Source organism: Pantherophis guttatus, chromosome 2 (assembly GCF_059756535.1).
Source record: "Pantherophis guttatus breed Tessera chromosome 2, ASM5975653v1, whole genome shotgun sequence".
Taxonomy (NCBI): domain Eukaryota; kingdom Metazoa; phylum Chordata; class Lepidosauria; order Squamata; family Colubridae; genus Pantherophis; species Pantherophis guttatus.
This window is the reverse complement of record NC_142064.1, coordinates 200,716,011-200,741,306: the sequence shown is the minus strand read 5'-3', so window position 1 is coordinate 200,741,306 and position 25,296 is coordinate 200,716,011. Positions and strand designations below refer to the sequence as shown.

Sequence of the window (25,296 nt, the reverse complement as noted above, 5' to 3'; positions counted from 1 at the left end):
TGGCAGATAAACTGTTAACCAGTGTCACATCACACCCAAACAAAGCTAATTTATCTAGTTCACAACTCTTCTGACCACACAGATCAAAAGCTTGTTGCCTAAAGATCAAAGGTTTACTATCTGCAGAAGGACCTCTCTTATTACAAAACTAGATTTCAAAGTCCTTTTACAGTATAGCTTTTCTTATGCCACCCTTGGAACACACTTTACTTTTAATTATTAGTCATTTGCAATAAAACTGACAGATTCTTGAAGCATTTTAAAGACTCTTTTAAGATGCTATAAGAAACTTTTTTTCCTCACAACACAGAGAAGTTTATACTAAAACTGCTCACTTGTCTTGGTTTTTCAAAAAGGTATGCCATAATAAATCATCTTAAGCTTTCCTTTTGTAATTAATAGACACTGATGTTATTGACTAGCCCAATGACAAAGCCCTAGTGAGCTTCTAGATATGACAGTAAAATTGAACATGGGTCTCCCCAGCTCTATTCTAATACTTAATCACCACAGGAAATTAATTATTTAGTTTTCAATTACACTTTGTGTAATTGTGTTTTTACTATGTGTTAATATTTGTGTATTATTTCTACTTCTATTATTCTTTGGTTTAAAAAGGGACTTAAAATTCAATAAAAAGACATTAGTTTTGGAAAAGACTTTAAATTCTTTCATCTAGGTGTACTGATTTGAACTATATTCAGTCACACACAAATCAGCTATCCTCAATTACTGATATTCATACTGGAAATATAATGTTGCTTGCCAGTTCTTTATCTGCAGCATCACCAAATTCTGTACATGGAAGAATGGTTATGAATATATTATACGTACAGCGAGTACCTCCTCTTCCTCTCCCTCTCCCTCGTCCCCGGCCACGTCCTCTGCCCCTGAAAGCACCCCGAACAGTTGCCCCATCACTTTTAACACTAGAAGTTTCATCATGATCAGGCCAATTCCGTTCATGTTTGTTATCTAAATGCCATCCTGCAACAAAATAAATAGAAAGAGAAAACATGACTGAGATTGAAACACTAAAACGACTGTGAACTGATATGTTCAGGCATCTTTAAGCAATCAGGGAGGTTAAAAGAATCAATCTACTTCTATCCTTATTATATAACAGATGAAGGAGGCTTAGCTAGACATAGCAACAATGTTTGAAGGAAGCTTTGCCATATAAAAAGGAATATCCTAACTGGCTAGTTATTTAGATTATACTATAAACCATGTGAAAGATTATAATAGTCTATGGGGACAGGTGTACGTCAAATGGAAAACAATTTGTTCTGAAAGTCAGAACAAAACTCTTTTGTTTTGTTCTGACTTCGTTGGTTTTATGTCTTGATGTTTTATATTCCAAAAGACTTGCCAAAACATTTAAATTGGTCTGCATTAGGAACAGGAATCCATGTTCAAAAGGATGATTTTAAAAATTAACCTAGAGTTAAAACATGTATAACGCCCATAGCAAAACATGGAACCAGAAATTAAGCAAAACTTTTGTAGCTTGGTCTTCATAAAAATACTCACTGAACTGAGTTGAACAACCAACCAACATATCAATTTTTCCCTATAAAATCCTCATTATTAGCAAAAAACAAGCATAAAAATTCAAGTAGCTAGCTATTAGCTTAAGCTTGTGTTCAATGAATCAAAATATATGCTTGCATTAGGCAATATGTCTGTAAGGCTCAACAAAGAAAGCAATGCATTTTGATTTACAATCTGAAATCTTAAAACACAAGGACAGCAACTACATCTTCTTCCTACAGTTCTTTAAAGCCAGCAATAAGCTCACTTATTTAAGTAGTCTTATAGGCTTTTAGATCAAAATTGACTAGCATATGCTTAATCAACTTTATCTCAAACCTATTTCCCTTCAACTAATTTCAGCCAATGGGAGTAAAATAAAAACCCGTATCTGCTACTTTACTGGCTAAAGTCAGTCATCGCTCAGTAACTATAATTGGGACTGGCAATTCTGTTACTAAACCAAAAATCCTATGACAGTGATGACCTAGTGGATCAATAGTCATTAAACGAGAAATCACATGACTGTGTTGGCCTTATAACACTTCCACTTCTGTCATTAAGTGAATCATCACAGAAATAAATGAGTCAACTGTAACCACATTCTCTATTAATTCTGCTTGTGAAGGTTGCAAATGGTGATCACATGCCCGTGGGATGCTGTGATGGCTGTAAATATGAGATCTGGTTTTTCCAACTGTTGTAACTTTGGTCATTAAAAAGGCAGTTGGTAAACGAGGACTACCTGTACTGACTTTTCCAAATCACTACTACTGAAGAGGAAACTTATTTTCTCAGAATAGTCAAAGTGCCCATTTCAAGCTAGAAATGTTTTGCTCCTTTGTGTACAGAGAAGATGAAAGGATATGATGATAATCTAAACAATTGTGTGTGTGTGTGTGTGTGTGTGTGTGTGTTCATTTAACTGCTTTCAAATTCATACCTTTTGATTCACTTCGGTTGTTGGAAGGATGCCGGTGCTGTTCATTCTGTCTGTTGTTACGAGAAGCAGTTTTATCCCTTGGCACTTCAGACTTCATATCTATTTGCAGGGGTACCCATTTGTGTCTACTGCCTGCAATACAAAAATTATTGCCTAGGGCTAATCTTCGAAGGATGCAAACCAATGTAATTCTGAAAAATGTGTGACACAAACTGTCAAGATATTTCAGACTCCCGGAACAGCAATGAATAACTGTAGATTTCAAAAAACCAATTATGATAAGGACATCAGAATGCTTGCCTAGAAACAACGTGATCTGTTAGTCATGTTCTACTTTGTGAGTCCTGCAGACAGGGCCTACTGAGAAGTGTATTAAAATGAAAGACTGAACCAGAATATTGTTCCTACATCAATTTATAAAGCATGCCTTTTCTGAGGGCAGAGATTTCCTTAGTCCTATACCTTTGCTTACTATGAGAAAAAATAATAAATGGCTGCTATAGTAAACAGATACTAACTACGCAACAAGATAATGGATCAGCATGGGGGAAAGGTGACCAAGTTATATATTTCTAATAGACTGTACTTTGAACATACTGTGATAAGATTTTAAATTTTACTGTTTCAAGATAATAGAAAACTATTTCTCAGTACTACAGGTGGTCCTCGATTAATAACCACTTATTCAGTAACTGACTGGACTTACAATAATAGCACTGAATGAATGGTGCTTACGACTGGTCCTCAAAAGTTCCAGCCATTGCAGCATCCTTGTGGTCATATGATTGCATGGCAACCTTCTTTGCCAACTTCCTGCAACCAAAGCCAATGGGGATGCTGGCAAGAGGTATAAATGATGACAAGACAGCCTTGCTTAAGGATGGCAACCAGAAAGTACAGCAACTGTCATAGCTAAGTTACATAATCATGTGATGCCAATTAGAAAGTAACCAGGATGTTGGAAACCTAACACCTTTTTTACCCAGACTCAAACTTTGCTCCATTTTCTTTTTCACATGCGTGCAAATATTTTTCCTGCAACCTTTTTGTGCTGGTACTGTTCTTTAAAGCCACATAAGGAAGGGAGCTTTGCTTTTAGATTTCATTTTTGCATGTTAACATTTTTCTCTGCCAATTTAATCTCTGTTAATACTTTGGGAATTCCACTTCAAAGAAATAGACATTTTTGTGATTTCTAGGTAACATCTGATATGCATAGTCAATGAAGTCCAGTGCATTAGGAATATTAATATAGTCCAATACAGAGCCCTGCCAACAGCAATGCCAATGGAAAGTCTAGAGTTGCTATACTAGCACATCTGCTAAGAGCCCAAAGACAGCCTTTTCTCACCCTTTTTCTTCTGAGCCAATTTCTGGTTGTCATCATCTCCATTTTTCTCTTCTCCTGATTCATCAGATCGAGTTTTCATGTTCTCTTTGCCATCACTTCCTTCCCCTTTCTCCTGCTCCCTCATATTTTTCTTAATATGAAGTTTCCGTAGAGATTGGGATTTTTGTGACAACTGCTGAAAATGATAGATGAGACATTTGAGGTACAGGAAAAGATAATCACAAATAACTTAGCAAAGTAGCAATCTTAGCTACAGTCTCACCTCAAGATATTGATTTATATATATTTATTTATTCCTATGTGGAGCCATTAACACCTTCAATAGTATCATATAGCTTGGCTTGAAGTCAAGTACATTACTGCAATTATAAAGCAGTAGTTTGTTCCCCAAAACAAGTATTTTTTTTTTAAAAAAAGAGACTATTTGCAAATTAGAGGGGAATGTGCATAGTTGGAACACATGCATTGCAAAAGCAAGGCTTTCACCATAGTTTCTAAATCGTTTTGAAATCCAGTAACAGTCACATTTCATCAATGAAGACAGGGGCAGGAGACAAAGACAAAGAAAGTCTGAGAGCATTTTACAAAGTTGTAAAGCTGACACTCTGCTGCCAAAACAAAAGGAAGTCCAAAGCAAGAAATATGCTTTAAGCATTTTTGTATTCATGTTCTACTTCCGGGTATTTGTCGCATCTACTCTGAAGAGAGCCAAGAGCATATTGCCAGTTTAAGAAGTTCAGTTTCTTAACCCACTTTTTTGACAGCAATTTCAACGTTGCCACATAGTAAGTACATCAACTTCTCTTCACTTTGGCTAGGTTTTAGAATGAGTTCCAGGCTCCTGTCCCAGAATAGCATTGCTGAGCTAGGGATGATGGTGGGCAGGGAAACCCTAAAAGGAAATCCTCTGCCTGGAACCTGTAATGAGCTATTCCTGGCCTTCTCCTAAGCACAGAGTTAGCACCCCCCCTAAAAGTGTTGTTCAAACTGAACTTTAAGTTCTGTAATGGGGGGGAAATAGCATCTATATTGAAGCATGAAGAGATATTCCTGCAGTCTCCCTTCATTCTCTCCTCCCTTCATTCACCTATGCCCAGGTAATCTCTGACTATAATTAAATGGATAATTTTTTAAATTATCTATTATACTACTTTTGATATAATGATGCATACATGAAGATCAGCAAGAATCTAGATAAGTAAAATGTGGAATGTAGCTACTTTGTTCCTCTCTTTGTTCTAATGCATATACATGCACTCACATGTGTACAGTTTTCTAAACCCCAAGTTCTCTTCAAATTAATTTTAATAATATAAGGGTTTTTTTTAAGTTCAACTGATTATCTTCCTTTTGTGACATAATATTTGGAAATTCTGTAAAAGAACATTGAAGGCTTTCATATACCAAGGAAGTTCCATATAGGAAATATGCATATAAAAAATGGAAAAATGATCCAAATATATCCAAATTATATGAACAAAGAAACTTGGTGGATTAAAAAAAAAGTTATTTAAGTAGTGAGGACCTCTAGTGGTGATTTCTTTTTTGGATATGTGAGGAGTGCTTACATATACCACAAGAAAAACAGGCTTAGCAGAGTCATCACCCAAAAGTTTACAATAAAAAACAGGAAAATGAAAGTAAAAAGTGTTATTGATTTTAAAGAAAAAATAATCAAGGGAAGGAAAAACAAAAACAAAAATACTGAAGAAAGGATGGTACACAGGATGATAGGCCTCTTCATTTCATTTTAAGCTCTTTGTTGTGTGAGCATCTTTTTCTTTTTACTTAGTGAATGTAGAAGCCTCTTAGCCTTCCAGAAAGCTGTAAGAGCCTCATCCAAGAGTCAACTCAGAAAGGAGTTGAGTTCAGCACATATGTAGTACTGTGGGATTGTTATGGTGCCTGATTAGAATATGATGGTTTTTAATTTGGGTATGTGTGAAGAGAGCTGTTTACATTATTATGGGGGTTTAATTGATTTTAACTGCCCACAGTTGCCATATAAACCTTTTAAATACATACATACATATATGTGTGTATATATATATATATATATATATGTATGTATTTGCACATTTTTCTATCTGCATGTCTCTATATTATAATTTACCCGTATGTACATCAAACAGCAAAAGCCCCAAGAACAATAGTCAGTTTTGGGCATCCTCTCTCCTAGAATGAAATGAAAAATATCCACTATAGGATGTAATCTGTACTGAATAATATGATGTAGGAGAAGCAGAAGCTACTTGAAGATTATTTTATTGTAGTTTTTGGAATATTCGCTGCTTTGAAGAGTTGTTTGATAGCCAAATTAAGTATCAGTAATAGTAGATGGTTACAATTATCAACAATAACAAAAGACAAAAATAAAACAAAATCCACACATCCAACATAATAAGAGAAATATCTTCCTTCTAGAACATATTCAGACTTTATTTTAATCAAATAGCATCAACCAATAAGCACAAAAATATGAAAATGAAATATGAATCTGCTGATATTTTAACAAGCTGCCTCATGGATAAGTAACACCCTCCTAAACAACAGAATTTATTGAGTTGGAGAATATTCTTAATTCAGCAACTCCATCAGTTCACAAACAGGCTAAACAGATGTGACTTTTCCCCCCCTGAATCAGAATATGTGCTTACCTGTATACTCTTGTGAGCTATTTCTCCTGGCGTTGGCCAATTTGTGGCATCCCCAAAGTCACCAACCTGATATAGTAAACAGAGAATACAGAATCAAGTTACCTTCTGTAAATTCAACTTTTGACTGTCTATACAAGTCTAGATTTAAATGCCTACTATTTCTATTCCTTCCAGTGGAATTTCAGATGTATACTACTACTATAGAGCATTCCAACCAGGTACAGACACATTTATACTATATATGCTTTATTTTGGTACTCTGTGATACAGAAAGCCAGAATTTTTAGTTTTAAAATTATGAAAAATATCACCCCATCCCTCCAGAGGACCCTCAGCCCCACCACAAATGTCTTTCTGCTTTAGAGCAGGTAGTAACTCAAGCACATCTACTTTACTAACTTTACACTTCTGCTTCACGTAGAGCTTATCTGTTTTTCAAGTTTCATTACCCGAAATGTATGTAATTCTCCTTCATAAATTTCTAATTTTAATTTCCTTTTTTGTGAGATGTCACTTAGCTGATTAAGTGAGTGAAGGCAAAATTGGTTTTCCCTTTATGAACATTATTGCAGCCTCTGTATATGCCTATATTTCTATGCATAGGAGGTTTCCATTTTATTGCAGACTCTTTTTATTTAAAAATAAATAAATACAGTAATGCTGTATTTAATTTTTTTGTTCTAGTATGTGTGCACAACTTACCGATGACTCCATGGGAAACAACGTAAAATACATTTAATAGATTCAAGATTTATTTATTTTCCAGACACAGTGCCACCTGGTGAGCATGATGATATTTACACAATAGCAATAGAGAATTTTCCAAGTCTTGTAAAATTAGGCCTGAAGGATCATTTGGGATTACTGCTTCCCTGATACAGCTACCATGTTTCCCCGAAAATAAGACCCTGTCTTATATTTTTTTGAGCCCTGAAATAAGCGCTTGGCCTTATTTTCAGAGAGGTCTTATTATTTTGGGGCGCGTGGAGCAAGATGGGGCTCCTCTTGCCGTCTTACCTGATTTCCAGCTCTGCGTTTAAATATTTTCGGGGGGGGGGGGTATTTTCAGGGGGGAGCTTATTTTAGCGCATGCACTCAAAAGTCTGATTGGGTTTATTATCAGGGGATGTCTTATTTGGGGGGAAACAGGGTACTTGATTCTGTGGCCAAGTTGGCAGCAGAATTTTCTAAATTCATAGACTTGGGACACTTCAACCTGACTTTTCTAGGTATGAAATTGAACATGGCTCAGAATTCATGGCCATCACGATGACAATACGCTTGACCTACAGCTGTGATCATGAATCTGTTTTTTGTCTGGGGGCAGAGGTAATGTTATGCGATCCGATTATGGGGTAAATGCAGGAGTAGGTTCTACTTACCTTTACTACTGGTTCGCAGTGGAGCGCACGCGTCGGTGGGCGGAGCCTCCCACTGGTTTTACTACCGGTTCTATAGAACCAGTGCAAACCGGGGGCAACCCACCACTGGGTAAATGGATATAATTTCTTGTCATAGTGGACATCACTTTCTGTGTCAGAGTATTCCTGGGCTGTCTCCTAACTCAAGCAGTAGGATCTATTTCGTCGGTCCTTTGCAGATGGGTTTCAGGGGAGTCTGGGGTTTCCCTAACATTCTAGTACTTGAAATGACTGAAGTCTTAAAACTTGGAATATTCATAACTTGGAACAAAACAATGGGCTTTGGATCAGATTGCACTGTGTGGCTGCTTCTTGTTTGTAGATCCTACATAGCCCTTTGGAAAATAAAACAACAAAAGAAACACCTAGAGTACTGTTGGAGGAAGATAAGGAGTACATCTGACTGAACATGGGTTTTATTAAAGATTACATGAGGGTGCCAAGAATGACAAAATGTAAGTATGTATTGACTTGCATCATATCTGCAAATTGCCAAACAGTGGCCCTGTTTAAGGTCAGTTAACACCTCTTGGGGAGAGGGAGACTGGATAAACACCTGCAAAACTGCTGCGAGGAACATTTTAAGCATCTGTCGAATAAAATCATTTGAATCAGCTCTGAGCTGCACTCCATATGTTCAAGTCCAGTGGAGCTGACTGGAACAATCGGGCCTGATTATTTTGGATTAATTTAAACTTGTAGGTTCCAAAGAAATGCTCCTTGATATCCCAGCAGCTTTCAATACAACCGAGATGCTGTTGGGTGAAGCCATCCGACATCAAGGGGCCAGATACCATCCATAGTCTGATGAGACTCAATTATACATCTCCACCCTGACTCAATAAAGTGATGTATCAAGATGTTTTCTCAGTGTCTGGAGGCTGTGCGAGCCTGGATGAAAAGGAATAGTTACAAGTTCAACTCTGGTAAAGCTGAACTAAGCACTTCATCTTTGGCTCTGATTAAGGTAGCACCCCCTAACACAACTAGTCCTCTTACACTCTTGTTCAAGAAATAGTTGAATAGCTATGGCCAAGAGAAACTTTGCACAAATCCATCTTGTGTGCCAACTGCTCCTATTAAATTAGGAGGCCCTATTTACTATCACTCATACCTTGAACATTTCCATTTGGACTACTGCATGGGATTGCCTTTAAAAACCATTCCAAAGCTGCAACTGGTCCAGAATTCAGCAGCATAGATATGCCTCACTTTACCCACATATCATCTCTCTGTGAGCTGCACTGGCTCCTAGTGCACTTCCAAGTACAATTCAAGGTTCTGGTTAACACCTATAACTCTCTTCACAGCAAATGGCCATTTTATTTGCAAGACCAGTCTCCAATGTCCCTTTGTCCCATAAGGACTATCTAGCAATGTGGCCATGATCCAGCCCTATCTATTAAACCATGTCATCTAATGGGACTAGTAAAGCGTGCTCTCTTTTTTGGTCATAGTACCTGACTTAGGTAACGGCATATCCTGCTAAAATTGGGATGGCCCTGACCTTGATGGCCTTTTGTGGGGTGTTAAAAGATCCAGATTTTTCCTTTAGCAATAGACCCATCTCATTCTGAATTATGATTATTGCATTTCTTAAGGGGCTGAGTGGAAAGTGCAATCCATTTTCTTATATTCTTTTTCAATTTATTTTTATTGATATTAGCCACTTAAGGGTTGCATTTTGATTGGGAGGTCATATAAATCTATATAATTAATAAATGTACAGGAGGTAAAGAAAGCACTATGTCCTCTGTAAATCTGAATCACTGTTCTCTTCATCAGATGAAAAAATAATAACTCTAGCAAATATATCCTCCCAACTAAAAACTGGATCCATAGTAAGTAGTGTCTCTCAAAGATGGCTTCTATAAACATACAGGTCCTGTTGTGTTGCAAGAGGGAACTGAATTTACAGAACTAATGATTAGAATTGGAGAGGGTAAGTCTTCACAGTCAAAATAACAGAAGTGCAGTTGTACAACCTAGTTTGGCTAAATAAGGGAATACTGTGGCATTATCAGATAGAGTTGCTGAAAATTTTAGGGTTTAATCAATCTAGTCCTAATACTTCTCTGACACAAAAAGCACAGACCTTGTTCCTATAGGCTTCCTGCCTTTATTCTAATGCTGTATTATTTTATTTATATATCAAATTTAGAGACTGCCCATCTCACTCACAGAGAGATTTGATTATTCACTAGATCCTTAAAAGAAACCATGTGCCATATTTATCATGAAATCATTAGCAAAAAAGGATAGCGATTTGAAGAAACTTAACAAATGTATCAACTTTTACAGCAGGCACTTAAAAAGAAACTGGTAGAATGAAGCTAATGAAAAGAATTTGGTTACTCTTAGATAACTGTTAGATGGGGTCATCAGTCACACAAAGGATACATTTTTATAATAATAAAAGCTACATTTTTATAGTAATTCATGTTCAGGCCACAAGTTCAAATTCCTAGATATTTCAGACAGTCCTGGAAGAACCAGAGGTGAGAACAATTTAATTTAATTTAATCTATGATTTCATTCCATCATCTGATGCAAAATCTTTGATGAAACAAAAGATAATGGGAAATAACCAAAATGCTATTCCCATTTAGCATAATTACCAACAGGAAACAGTGTCCAACAGTCACATTTGAGTATGAAAGGGAAACTTGCTAAATTAGGGTAATTCTGAGAGACACTGAAAGGAAGAGCCAAGAAGACTAAAACTCTTCATAATGTTTGGAAGTTTTTCAAAAGCATAATGATTATGATTTAACTGGAAAGCATCCAACAATGTAAGAAAAGGTCAACTAAAGATAAAAAGAAGCCAGCATTGCTCTCTAATACTACCCAGATTGTGGCAAACTTCAATAAAAATCCTTCTTTAAGAAAGAGAATGAAAAAGCACAAACACTGCAGAAGAGTGTCAAGTTTTAATAAGCAATGCAGAAAAAAAGAAACATCACCATGCTCTTTTGAGGAAAGCAAAGGAAAAAATAGGGGGAGGCAGTAACAACGTATTTAAAAATCAATTATAGCAAGATCCCGTCCAGGCTGGATTGTTGGATATCCAAAAGTGTAAGAAATATTCAAGAGGCTATGGAGATTACAGACAAAGTAAATGAATATTTTTTTCCATTTGGTGTTCATTGTAACAGATCTGGGATAAATGTCTGTACCCATATTGACTCACTCAGGGAAGGAATCCAATCAACCAAGAAAACTAAGTAACAAGAGATTCTTAGATATCTTGAGAAATAAATCTCCAGACACTGATTTATTTATTTACTTATATTTCAGATTTCTTAACTGCCCATCTCCTTCAGAGAGGGAGTCTAGGCCAATGATAGCTAACCTTTTTGCCATCGCGTGCCAAAAGCGTGGGGAGCATGGGGGGGGGTTGTGCGCACACGTGCTCACACCCATAATTCAATGCCCCCACACACCCCCGCGCATGCGCACGCCACCTCCCTGCGCTACCCCTGCTTTTGGCAAGTGACAGCAAAAAGGTTAACGGTGGGCCCGGTAGGCCCGTTTTTCACCCTCCCCAGGCTCCAGAGGCTTTCTTGGAGCCTGGGGAGGGTGAAAACAGCCTTCCCCACCCCCCCAGAGGCACTCCGGAGGCCGGAAACGGATCGTTTCCCGACTTCCAGTGGGCCGGGAAGGCCCAAAAATCAGCTGGCCGGCGCACTGGAGCTGAGCTAGGGCAAGCTCACGTGCCCACAGATATGGCTCTGCGTGCCACCTGTGGCACCTGTGCCATAGGTTCGCCATCATGGCTCTAGGCAGTGTAGAGGGGTTCTGGGCGGTGTTTACCAGAATTATTAAAACTAAATTGTGAATTCCAAAGATAGCAAAATGCAACATCAAGTTTTTACAAAGAACTTGGAGAGATTCATGAAGTTATATGTCAGTCAACAATGCTTGTTCCAAATCAGTTGTTAGAAATAGTATTTTTTAAAAAAAACCTAATAATAAAACACATCATAGAAAATTAGCACAGATTCTGGAAGAGTAAATACTATTTCACCAATCTTCTAGAGATTTTTGAGAGTATCAAGAACCTGTTGACATTGCATATTTAGATTTTTAAAAAGTTTTTGATAAAGTTCTTTTTGTCTATTTTTGAGTAAATGGTGAGCATGTGGTAAGATGATCTGTCCTGTTATTAATTCCTAAGTAGTTAAAAAGACAGAAAACACAAAAGCAAGAATAAATGGACAATTTTATCTATGAAGAAAAAAACTGGAGTCCTTTTAAAGAACCAAGCCACAGCAGTGTTTCTAACCTTTTCATAAATGACTCAGGGGTAAAGCAGACAGCTGATCTTTATGGATTATTCTAAAATAGTCAAGATTTTGAAAATTAAAAGTAATTGTTAAATTGCAAATGAGCTTTGAGAAAGTGATTCAATTTGAACAAATATAAAGTGATGCATTAAAAATTGTAATGTCGCATTAGGTTCTCTCTAGAACTAGCCAGTTCATTGTGATGTACCATGCCTCCATTCCCCTTTCCCTCATGCAGATATTATTGGATAAAAGAACACGTTAGCAACATACCTTGCTTCCTTTCCTCTGCCTTAGGTTTGCTGCTTTCACCACTTTGGCTGGAGTTGAATGTTCTAATAAAAATGGAGAAAAGTCAAACATTAGAATGGTATAATCATTACTGAAATAATCTAGATTTCTGTACAGAAAATGCAATTTCCATTTCTGATTGAATCATTACACCTAATCATATTTCACAATTGGCAGTTATGCAAGGTTTATCTCTTTTTTACTCCACCCCAAAATAAGAAAACTTAATGTCATGCTTCAATTTATACCAAATTGAACGTGTAGAACTGCCAGGATTGGATAGTGTGTCCAGGCTATAAATCTGTTCACTGAAAAAAAAAAGGGGGGGGGACTCTAAAGTCTGAATCCATGGGTAGTGACAGAATCATCCTTTATCTAGCATCCTTTCTTTGCAGGAACTGCCAGTGAAGCTGATAATTTGAGTCTCTACAGATATTAAATACTGAAACAGTATTACAATTTAATATATATCTAGATATATGCAGTCCCCACCCACCTAAGCAAAATCCAAAATTAAATCATGCTGCAAATTTCAGAATATTTTCTTAGTATTCTTCTGAGTTTCAAAAGTGTTCTGTTACAATAAAAGAACTGCAGGAAAAAATGTAACAATATACTTTGTTCACCAACAGAAAAGAGAAGAATAGAAGGTCCTGAACTTATTTACAGATAACACACAACCAGTTGAATATGCTCTCATTTTCATATTTGGCTATCAGTTTAGAATAATAATTTTCTAACAACCTTAATAGATGAAGTATGAGCAGTATGAACTGACTTACAAATCACATGCCAAAGAAATTCATAATAACAATGTCATAGATAGTAGAGTTTTAGAAAAGAGAACACTCATATTTTTCATAGATTTCTTGATTTAGAATACCATCTATAAGGTATTGTTTTCTTCCTAACTTCTCTGTACTGATCATAAGAATCTCAAATACACTGTACCTGAACTAATGAGCAAGTTGGCATAGAATGGGCAGACTATTCAATTTTAACTGTATTTCAATATAAAATGTTTGCATCGCGTATAAGGTAAGATATTTGAAACCGTTCTATTTTTCCATCGATTCCAGCCAGATAGCTAAGGTAACACATTCAAATTAGTAACCTCCAATTACAGCTCTAAAACAGCTACAAAGCCATTAACTGAGAAATGTACTAGTTTACAGAGAGAGCTTGAGTACAAGCTTCTGTTGTTTTTACTGCAAAACATGTCAGTTTAACCCTGTCCAATTAAGGCATTTATATTGTAACAATACTCTCAACAGATTATGAGTTTTAGCAGTATTATTTTCTTCTACTGCTTGTTTATATGGACTTCAGTTAGATAAAAATTCAAGTGCCACTTAACACATGCAGATACAGTATCTTAAAACTCACTAACATGTTCATTGCTAATATTATCTCACCTTTCCGTCAGTTGCTCATGTTCCAAAGGTTAGACTTAAGCCTCACAATATTCAAAACCCTAAGCAAGTACACTACATTCAACAGAATTCTGAAGAAAAATTCCTGATGGAATCAAATAGTAGATGCTCTGTCAAAGTAACGGAATTTCAAGTACTGCTATAAGAGTACTTGAATTCATTTTATTTAATAGTTGTTGAACTTCCTCTGTCTTCTTTTAATGAAACAGTGTGATAAAAAGAGAATATGCCCAACACACGATCTATTTTGGAAAAGTGCATTATAGAAATGCCATGCAGTTTTGAAGGGATTTGTTTCAAGTTTGGGAACAAGTTGTTTTCAATGAGCAGAGAAATATTTAAATAATACCATGGATTACACTATCAGGTGAGGTAACCAAAAGCTGAGTCTGCAAATTAAAAAGTGTGTAAGCACACCTTGGAACCATGTTACAAAAGATATTCTCTCTGAAGAGATGTAGACAACTTTACTGTATCCAAATGGCAGAAGCTGAGGACAGCTCCTTGATATGAAGCATGTCTAAAATCTGCTTTGCAGCAGTGCATCTTAAAATATAACCCAATCCAATTCTGGGTCACAAGTCTGCTTATTGCACTTCAGCAATTCTGGGAAGAGTGTTAAGCTGTTCTACACTACAGATACCATAACCTTCATGCTGTCTTACTTCTGCTTAGGAAGATCATATAATGAATATGAATAAATCTAATCAGGATTTTTCTACAGTCTAATAATCTGTGATACAATTTTTTTGTGGTCATCTACTCCATAAACACATACTCAACATGTAAGTATAATTTTTTTATTTCTATACCGCCCTTCTCCCGAAGGACTCAGGGCGGTGTACAGCCTATTTAAAAACACAAGACAAACATCAATTAAAAATTTAAAATTATTAAATAAATTCGGCTCAATTTAAAACCCCAGAAATTTAAAATACCCCAATTTAAAATTATTATGTTGATAGCCCGGCCTGGTGGAACAACAGGGTCTTCAGTGCACAGCGAAATACTCAGAGGTCGGAGTCAGAATCTTCTGCTAAAATGCTTTTTTTTTTTTTTTTGGGGGGGGGGGGGGGGGGGACTTTGATGCTATATATCAGGGGTGTCAAATTTGATTTCATTGATGGGTTTCATCAGGGTTGTGCTTGACCTCAAGGGGCCAGGGTGGGCGTGGGCATGGTAGGTGTGGCCAGCTCAACGTCACTCGTGTCGGGGATGCCTGTGGTGGCCCGAGCACTTTGCCAGCAAAAATGGGCTCCCGAGCTCAGTTTTCAGCTGCGACAGCCTCCTGCAATCCTCTGCCAGCGAAAACAGAACTCAGGAGAGCCACATGCGGCCCTCCCAAGCTCCGTTTTCACTGGCAGAGGCACTGTGAGCCAATCCTTTGCTATTTCCAGGGTGGCCCTGCGGGCCAGATCTAAGCACCTTGCAGGCCAGATCCGGCCTCAAGTTTGACACCCCTGCTATATGTGCTGACGGCAACAAGATTATGCATAAAAATGGAAGGACACTTTCATTTCCACAATGGATGAATGGCTGCAGAATTGATGGAGTTAGCAGAGATGGCTAAATTGACTGCTCTAATTAAAGACAAAAATACAGATAATCCCTGGGTTACGATCGTTCCCTTAGTGAACATTCGAAGTTATGTGATAAGCGTCCCTTAGTGCTTACAAACAAGTCCCAAAACTACGAATATTGCAGCATCACAGCAGTTGTTCCCCCCCTATGAAAACCGCAGAGGCTCTGCAATATTCATCCTGCCTATTCCCCTCCGCTTCACACTTTGCTTGCCAAAATGAAGTGTCAGAGGGGCGGGTCCACCCCCCGACACTCCGTTTTGGCCAGCAAAGTGCTGGGCAAGGCATGCACACCCCAAAATGGAGCTGCAAAGGAGCAGGCACAGCTGAGAGGCTGGACAGGAAGCAGCTTACTAGATCTTCACACAGTAAGTGACCTGGTGTGGCAGGCTGGGGAGTGGGGGGAAGCAATTGTAGAGAACATGAGGTATTTCAGTGGTTGGGGAGGCCTTGGGTGGTCTTAAGAAGGTGGCCTGTTCCATCACTATGCCCCCATGACCTTCCCCAACCTGAAATAACTCATGTGCACTTAACAAGCCTCGCATTTGATTAGTGAATGCGTGGGCAAAAGGAGGGAGTCATCGTATTCAAGGTACAACATTCACTCCCACAAATACTCGGGTTACAAATGGAATGGGCAGGTTCCATTACATTCGTAACTCAAGGACTACCTGTACAACTACTTTCTCTTTCTACTTGGAAGCCATTTCTGGATTTTATGCCCGAGGTGGAAAGGGAGTCAGAAGTCAATGACTTTCTTTCTTTTTTCCTTCTTTTCTACACTTTTCCCTTCCCTATTTTTCCTATCATTTGTTTTTGTATTTTTGTATTGTTATAGTATTAATATAAACTGAATTTTAGAAAATAAAACTAGAAAATAATAGAATATCTTCTGCTAAATGCTTACACTGTATTTTTTTCAAAAAAGGCTAGTAAGGTAACATCAATACCCAAAGGAGATCAAACTACAGAAAACAGCAAACAACTAATGTGATAAATCTAGAACTATATGAAAATAGCAAAGAACGTGCAAGTGAAAAACAGAATTGCCATAGAATGTCTATATTACAGGAGTACTTTTTGTTGATATGGACAATACAGAAATTATTTACCTAGCAACACAGCACAACAGCCCCAGGTTAGTTATAAGCATGCAACTCTCTCTAGGATTCCAGAAAAGCAGAAACCTCTTATTTGTGTGCTAAAACAACAGGCGGTGGTTGTTGCTATCTTCCCAGTGTTCCTCTGAATGTTTATTTGCTAAGATTTGTTGATGATTGTCTAATTTGGGGCCAATCAATAAAACATTTCTCACTAAAAATCAGTATAAAGGAATTCATAAGCAGAAGATTACCATTAATGCTGTCTCAATTTTGGATAATACCGTAAAGGCAGAAAATTCTACACAAGAAAATAGAAAAATAATAGCTAGTCTAGTATTAATAACAGATCTGCTTCCCCTCCCCCAGTCCTGCTTGCTGCCTCATCATGGTATGGGGGGAGGGGCAAAGAAGACTGGGAGTGTATGCCAAGAATTTATAATCACACTAGGGTCACCTAAGGCAAGAAGGCCATCCCAGCTGACAACAGCTAAAACAACCAGGTATTTATCCATGATACAAGAAGATGCTTGAGGTGGACAGTCACTTTAGTAACAATGACAAAGGCATCACTTCATTTTACATGGGAGAAGGCAAAAGTAAACCACTGCTATATTTTACTAAGAAACCTGCTGGATAGAAAGTATAACATAACTGATGATACAGTCCAGATGAAGGGCCTCCCAGGTTAGATGGTACTCAAAATACTACTGAGGAAGATCTTACTGTTTATTAAAAAAGTAGATAAAGCCTTGGAACATCTAATTTGCTGACGTTACTACGCAGGAAAATAAAATCTGATGCTGAAAAGACAATTATAGTGGAACATGGAACCTAAGAAATGTGAATGTGACTTCGAAAGCTCAACATACTGGAAGAATATGAACCAATCTGAACACTGGCATGTTAGGCATTAGCACATTCAGTAGACTGGAATTGGACGCTTTCAGTTGCTTAAAACAATTAAAACAAACAGAACAAAAAAAGGAACAATGCTGCTTTCTTTAGTTAGAAAACAATATACTTTATGACCAAATGATGTCAATTTGTGAACAACCTTTTAATAATAAAAAATATCCAGGTTTGTGCTCCAACTATTGATACAAAAGAGAAGGTGGTTGCATTTTATAATTTATTTATTCATATATCACATTTAGAAATGATCAGATGCAACTTGAAATCAACAGAACTGCAATCAAGATGTGCTGCTTGAGGTTGGAGACTGAAATGTGAAAGTTGGAAATATTGAGAAAAATGTAGTTAGATTTTATGGAAACCAAGTGAAGCAGGAGAATGAATTATTAATTTCTGCCAATTAAATGACTTCAAAAACTAATATGACTAATATAGGGAATCACCACATGGAGTACACAAACGTCAAACTGACTATATATTATGTAGGGGGTGGGGAGCTCAGTTGTAACAGCAAAGAGATAACCAGGCGCTGACTGTAGAACACATCTCAAATTACTCATGTGCAACTTCCAAGTTAAGCTAAAGGTGAAGAATGTCAACAGGCTTCCACAATATGATCTTGAACATATACTCGTTTTCATGGAGAATATCAGGCATTGTTTTGAAGTACTAAACTTCATTACAGGGATTTAGAGAAATTGTAGAATGAACTCAAAGAAACTGTTAAGGATAAATGTGAAAAGGGACTGCCAAAGAGCACAAAAGAGAAAAAAGCAAACTGGAAGTCAGAATAAACCACAGAAATTGCCAAGAAGACAAGAGAAGACAAAGCCAAGAAAGACAAAGATCTCAGGAAGGAACTTAACAAAGTAATTTCAGAATTCACGGTTAGAACACAGAAGATGGAAATAGATATAGAAAAAAGAAAACTCTTCCAAATGATCTCTGAACTTGGAAGGAGCTTCCACCCTCAAACTGATATGCTAAAGGACATCAACACCAATACAACAGATTCAAAGATCATCAAACAAAGATTAAGGAACATACTGAAATTCTTTACTGTAGAAATGTCAACATCCAAGACACTACTTAGAAGAACCACTAGTAGTAGAAGACAGAACAGTACTCCCATTATTATCGAATTGGAAGACTACAGAAATTGGTGGAATAGCTACATAATATAGCAAGTAGCAGAAGAAAGAGTTAAAGTTTTAATCAAGTTATGCCAACAAATCAGACAACAATACAGTGGCCCAGAGGTTGGAACAGGTCAATCAACATACGTAATAATGCAAGTAATTCAATTTACAACCACAATTGAGCCCAAAATTTCTGCTGCTAAGCGAGACTGTTATTAAATGAGTTTTGCCCCATGTTACGACCTTTCTTAGCAAGAGTGACCTGGATAACTTTCCATTATTGCATTTACAAGAGAGACTTTTTAAAGCTTTAGGAATTTGTGAGAAGAAACAAAGATAAAATGAAATGAAATCAAGTTCTAAGACATCAAGATTGCTAAAAGTAAAAAGAAAAACTATGGAGTTTGTTTATTTGATCAATGTGAAAACACATTTACTATCTCTGGTAATCTTTAATGGACATTTGCTGATCTGGATTGAATGATAAAAGTTTTAAGGATTTGTTTATAGATACAAGATGAGGTATGGGAAGAACAGATTGTGTTTTAAGAGGTGATATGTGTGTGTGTGTGTGTATATATAAAACATACACATATACACACACATTTACACATACACATATATATACATACATACATATATATACGTACACATATACACAGACACACATATATACCGCGTTTCCCCGAAAATACAACCTACTCAGAAATTAAGTCCTAGCTTGATTTTTACACGTGTGCCCAATATAAGCCTGCCCCCAATATAAGCCCTAATTAAGACCTCACCTCCTCCAGGGTGCACGAAAATTAAGAAAAATTAAGCTAGGGTGGGGATGGGGGTGGTGGAGCCACCAACTACTTATCTTTGGATAGTTGCAGCCAGGCCTCGCACCCGTCAGTTCTTCTGCAGCCAGCAAGGCTTTCCTGAGGGACTCTGTAGTCAATAACAGACCTCTGGATCAATCCAGAGCTCTGTTATCGGCTGCAGAGACCTTCAGGAAAACCTTGCTGGCCAAAGAAGTTCCTAAAGGCCTCTGACAGCAAAAAGGAGGCCGGGGGCGACATGCACAAGTGAGGTAGTAAATGGACATTCCCCCCCCCCCACCTTCCCAAAAAAATAAGACCTGGTGCCTTTTTTGGTGGCAAAAAAAATATAAGACAGGGTCTTATTGTCGGGTGGGAAACACACACGTATATATACATACATACAATATATTACAATATATTCTTATTTTTTCCTTTTCTGCACCTATTTATTTTTTTTAGTTTGCATTAGTTTTTATTGTTTTAATTGCAATTTATCTTTAAATTCGTAGAATACATGTTTCGGTAAGAGTAAATTTCATTTGCTTTTTCCCATGAAGTTACTCATTTTTTTAAAAAAAAATTAAGCCTCAAGATATAGTGTGTATTTATAATACATATAATTACATAAAAATATAAAACAAGATGCTTCATAAGATATCAAATGCAATCACAAATTTGGAAACAAATTTGGAAACAAATTAAGATTCATATTTTGTTCCAGTCTCAGAATCCCACTGCTGACCTGCAGCATGTGTTGGAAAAACCATCTTGATGGGAGTCCTATAGAATGCTGGAGTTGTAATTCCAGTATGTTTGGAGGATCAAAGCTTACGGAATTCTAGTATAGAAGAATATACATACAGAATATCTATAGAGGCCTAAACGGCAAGAAGGCATTTTACGAAAGAAGTTGAAAATTCTTTATCCTGCAATATCAGTAACTCTACAGTCAGGTTTCTGCAAAATGAATTTAAAAAAAAAAAAAGTATTGCTGTATTACCACCATTCTAAAACTTTAGCATGTAGTTAAAATACGATCCTTCAATAAAGGATTTATCAACCAACAGAAAAATACCTCCTATTAGTCTTCTTATTCCTATATAAATCCTATGTTAACGGTCACACTTTTTTTAAAAAAAGACTAAGAATAGTCAATTCTCTCTATAAATTTGGTATTAGCATAAATACCAAGTATGCATCCAATATTGTACACATTTAAATTCTTTTTGTGCTGTATGGGTAAAAGAGCAAGGTAATGATTTACATGTTCAAGGTCATTTGTTCAAAAGATTATACTTCTCATTCTAATTCTAATTCAAAGGGCATCCCAGTCCCCGTTTTAAAGAAACACAAACGGCTAGGTCACTCTGTCTTTCCAACCACTCCAAAGACAAGAGAAGAGAGAGAAAAGAAAAGAAAGCTTAACTGTACCTCCTCATTTGCAGTATATGAAACTGAAGAAAAGGATTCTCGGGAAAATCCAAAAGTTGACTGCCTTTTAAAAGTTATTTGTAAATTAATCAGTTGGCAGATCAGATGAACACCTAGCTTTTAAGTGTCCAAATTTCTAATCCAATCTCAAGCATACAGTCAAAAGTAAAAGAATTATTAACAGAAGAAAGGGGGAGGAGGAAAACTACACTCGGGAGTGGGCTGGTTTCTGAAAAGAGTTCCCAGCTGAATGCCATGTTAATTCTTCCACCTGTGTTTGTCTATCATAACCTTGGATTAGAACTCTTGAGAAAATCTACATATTTTTTTCAGCTGTCACAAGGCACCTCCATGAACAGAAAGCAACCACTTTCTAAATTTTTAACCTTATGGAACGATCTTCCCAGAACTTTAAGCAAAGTTGGAAGTTGAGTTATGCATTTCCAAATAGTTACTTCAAAGCATGCAGAAATATAAACCTTGTACCTGTCTGTAGCTTCTTAAAGAAATATATTTCCTTGCTACCATGCAGAGAAACACAGAGATAATATTTTGAATCCAGAACACTTTAATTGTTGCGCCACCTTGCTAACCCCAAAATAACCTAAAAATATTTGTCAAAACTTACTTTATATATAAATTGAGCAATGTCTCAATTTAGGCATCCCATAAAGCCATAAAACTTAACTTCTATAGAATCAGACAATTGTTCCATCTGGTTTAGTAGTCTGCAAAGTAATTGACAGCACTTCTATAGGTTTTAGGCACATTGTGTTTGCAATTCCTGTGCTACCTGAAACAATGAGAGGCTGAAGCATTTTGCATGCAAAGCATGCACATTAGTATTTTCCCCTCACAGACTACTAATAAGAGGGAAAAAAAGAACGTTCTCATTAATTGCTATACAAGTACAGTACTTTGAACAATGCTGCAATACAGGAATAACTGAATCAATACTATTTGTTGATAGAATATTCTCTAAAATATTCAAAAGAAATGACTACTGCCTAAAAGCACTATTGTTTTAAGACAAGAGAGAACAAAATATCTTCTACAATCCCGGCTCTGCTTTCATGCACATATGCAGCGTGGCCTCTAATGAAAAACTTATTAACAGTTAATTATTACCTATTCAAATACATGATCTCTGCACAGACTGGCAGCCAAGGAAAGCCAAGAATGATCTTTCTCTATTAAAACAGACTCAACTATATCGCACTGCCAATAATGCTTCATCTCTGCTCTTTCTTCCATGACAACGACCGTTCTCTATTGGAGAAAAGAAATCTTCCTTTCATAGACATCTTGCATCACTACTACTAAGGTCACAACTGTGCAGAAAATGGGCGTTGGACTTACCTGATACACCCCTTCTCTATCCAGCTGTCACAGCAGTCAGGAGTGGGTGAGACATCAGCTGTTGTCCAATAGGACCGAGTCTACTGGAAGTCTAAGCTCCGCCCCTTCCTGCTTGGCTCCAGTTTTGAGGCAAAGGTATCCAGTAGACTGGCGTGTCTATAGAGATAAAATGATAGAAATGAGAGAACCACCACCCCCGACATAACCCCCTGGTACCAACCAGGGTGGGGCTGACTGCCATGACAGCTGGATAGAGAAGGGGCGTATCAGGTAAGTCCAACGCCCATTCTCCTATTGGCTGTCACGGCAATTAGGAGTGGGACATAACCAAAGCACATGTCCTATAGGGAGGGATCAGGTCGGACTCTTTGAAGCACTCTCCTGCCAAAAGCGGCATCTGCGGAAGCATAAGTATCCAACCGGTAACGCCGGATGAAGGGAGTCACCGAAGTCCAAGCTGCCGCCCGGCAGACTTCTTCCAGTGGAGCTTGAGTAGCCCATGCCGCGGATGTGGCAGCACTTCTGGTGGAATGTGCCGTGATACGTCGGGGAACAGGTAAGGATTGTGCCTTGTAAGCCGTAGAGATAGTAGCTCTCAGCCAACGACCAACGGTGATAGCTGTGATTCGTGCCTCCATGGACGACGGCTGGAAGGAAATGAAAAGGGCTTCGGTCCTTCAGAAAGATGAAGTACAGGCTAAATATATCTTTAGAGCTCTGCATACGTCCAGGCTGTGCCAGACCTTTTCCAAGCGATGACGTGGAGAAGGGCAAAAGTTGGGAAGGATGAGTTCTTGAGACCTGTGAAAGGTGGAGTTAATTTTTGGAATGAATGCGGGATCTAAACGGAGAACCACCCTGTCCTTGTGGAATACGCAGAGATCGGAGCGAACAGAAAGCGAAACGAGTTCCGATATACATCGTGCGGAGGTAATAGCCACCAGAAAGGAGACTTTGAAGGATAACAATTTAAGATTGACATCTCTGAGAGACTCGAAGGGTGGCTTGGTGAGAGCAGTAAGTACCTTTTTAAGATCCCAGGTGGGGAATCTGTGAATGGCCGGAGGACATAGGTTGGTGGCACCTCTCAAGAAGGTCTGAATAAGAGGTTCCTTGGAGAGGAGTCTCGGGTCCAAAAGTCAAAACGGAGGATAACGCCGCAACTTGATGGCGTACAGTGCTGAGTGAAAGACCAGAGGCGAAACCGTCCTGCAGGAAATCCAAAAGTTGAACAACAGAAACGGATGAAGAATCCAAATTGCGCCTAGAACACCAACGAAGAAAGGACTTCCATGTTGAGTTATAAATACAGGCGGTTGAAGGCCGACGAGCAGCCAGAATGGTGGAGATTGCGGCTGATGAAACGTTGGAGCCAATCAAATGTAGCCGCTCAACCTCCAGGCAGTCAGATGATAAGACTGAGGGTCGGGATGGAGCAGCTTGCCTTGCTGTAATACGATCTGATTGTCAGGAATCTGCCATGGAGGGGCCGACAGGGATGCGAGATCCGCAAACCACGGCCAGTGGGGCCAGTAGGGAGTCAGTAGTATGACTTCCGCCTTCTCCTGTAACAGTTTGCGAATCACCTTGGCGATCAGAGGGAGAGGGGGAAATGCATAAAGAAGAAAACCCTGAGGCCAGGGGCTGCGCAGAGCGTCCACTGCCTCCGTTCCGGTTGATGGAAAGCGGGAGAAAAAGCGAGGCAACAGGTGATTGTTGCTGGAGGCAGAGGTCCACCTTCGACCAGTTGACCGTGTTGTCAACTGGTCAAAGAGATGGCGAGGAATGCTCCATTCCATGTGATATATTTGGGAGCGACTGAATCGACCTGAATGTTGTCCTTCCCTGCAAAAAAGGGAGATCAAGTGAGATTCGGCCCACAGCCCTAGACAAAGAGACTCTTGCATAAGTACCTTTGAGCGAGTTCCTCCCAGTCTGTTTATATGCGCCTTGGCCGAGATGTTGTCCGTGAGGACCAGAACATCCTGACCCAGGACTTGAGACTCGAAACTCAGGAGGACCAGGTAAACGGCTCAAAGTTCGAGAACATTGATGCTGAGAAATCTCTCCTGAGGAGACCAAAGTCGCTGTGCCATGCAAGAGCCGAGGTGAGCTCCCCAGCCAAGGAGATTTGCATCGGTGGTGATGACTATCCGCTGGGGCTCCAGGAACTTGCAGCCCTTGGACACTGGTGGTGACGTCCACCAGAGAAGAGAATCGACCACAGTCAGAGGAAGCTGCACCCGTAGGGTGGTTGGAAATGAGGAACTTCGTTGGAAGGGGAGCAGTAGCCATTGAAGCTCCCTGCTGTGGAGAGGAGACCAAGGAACGATCCCGTAAGATGACACTATCTTCCCCAGCAAGGTGGAAAAATCTAACAGAGAAGCAGCCCGGCGGCGCCGGAAACAACTGGCAAGAGTGGACAGACTGAGTTGGCAGTCCTGGGATAAGGAAACCTCAACAGTGACAGTGTCAATGACTGCCCCCAAATGCTGTATGCGGGTAGAAGGGACTAAACAGCTTTTAGACCAGTTTATGGAAAAGCCGTGGGCCTGCAAAATTTGAATGGTCATATTGATATCAAGAAGCGCCTGGGTCGGAGAGCGGGAAAGGATGAGAATGTCATCCAGTAGAATATGGTTCTGATAGGAATGGAGCTAATATGAGCCATAAGGGAAGCCATTACCTTAGTGAAAACTCTAGGAGCTGAAGATAAACCAAAGAGAGGGCAGTATACTGAAAGTGACGTCCATTGTGACAAAAACAAAGAAATTTGCGATGAGCAGGCCAAATTGGAATGTGGAGATAGGCTTCTGTCAAATCAATCAATGCCATGAAATCCCCTTGCCAAATACCCAGAAGAATAGTTTGAAGGGATTGCATCTTAAACTGGCAATAAACTATGTGCCGGTTTAAGGACTTTAAATCGAGAATTGCTCTCCAGCCCCCCGAAGCTTTGGGAACCAGAAATAGATGGGAATAGAAACCCTTATCCCACTGGTTGTGGGGGACAGGCTATATCCAGAAGGTTGGCCGAATTAAGTCGAGCAT

The 25,296-nt window shown here is 38.5% G+C and overlaps 1 protein-coding gene and 1 long non-coding RNA gene across 8 annotated transcripts in view; one reads left to right on the top strand and one right to left on the bottom strand.

Annotated features, from left to right (window-relative positions):
• Positions 1–25,296, bottom strand: part of LARP1 (La ribonucleoprotein 1, translational regulator) — a 91,326-nt gene that overhangs the window by 25,142 nt on the left and 40,888 nt on the right. For 3 of the 7 annotated variants that reach the window (XM_034401798.3, XM_087887527.1, XM_034401819.3), the window contains exons 2-6: positions 12,465–12,526; positions 6,485–6,550; positions 3,828–4,002; positions 2,477–2,608; positions 835–987 (exon numbers count right to left, since the gene is read on the bottom strand). In XM_034401798.3, coding sequence (XP_034257689.2) covers positions 835–987; positions 2,477–2,608; positions 3,828–4,002; positions 6,485–6,550; positions 12,465–12,526 — 588 coding nt within the window. Of the gene's footprint in view, positions 1–834; positions 988–2,476; positions 2,609–3,827; positions 4,003–6,484; positions 6,551–12,464; positions 12,527–20,886; positions 20,906–25,296 lie in introns of those variants that run through there. The other 4 variants (XM_087887528.1, XM_034401814.3, XM_034401806.3 and 1 more) reach the window with 4 other exon arrangements.
• LOC117654885 (uncharacterized) lies at positions 7,741–12,556 on the top strand. The gene is made up of 3 exons (XR_004588436.1): positions 7,741–7,813; positions 8,228–8,360; positions 12,489–12,556. It is a non-coding gene; the product is annotated as an uncharacterized LOC117654885 (long non-coding RNA).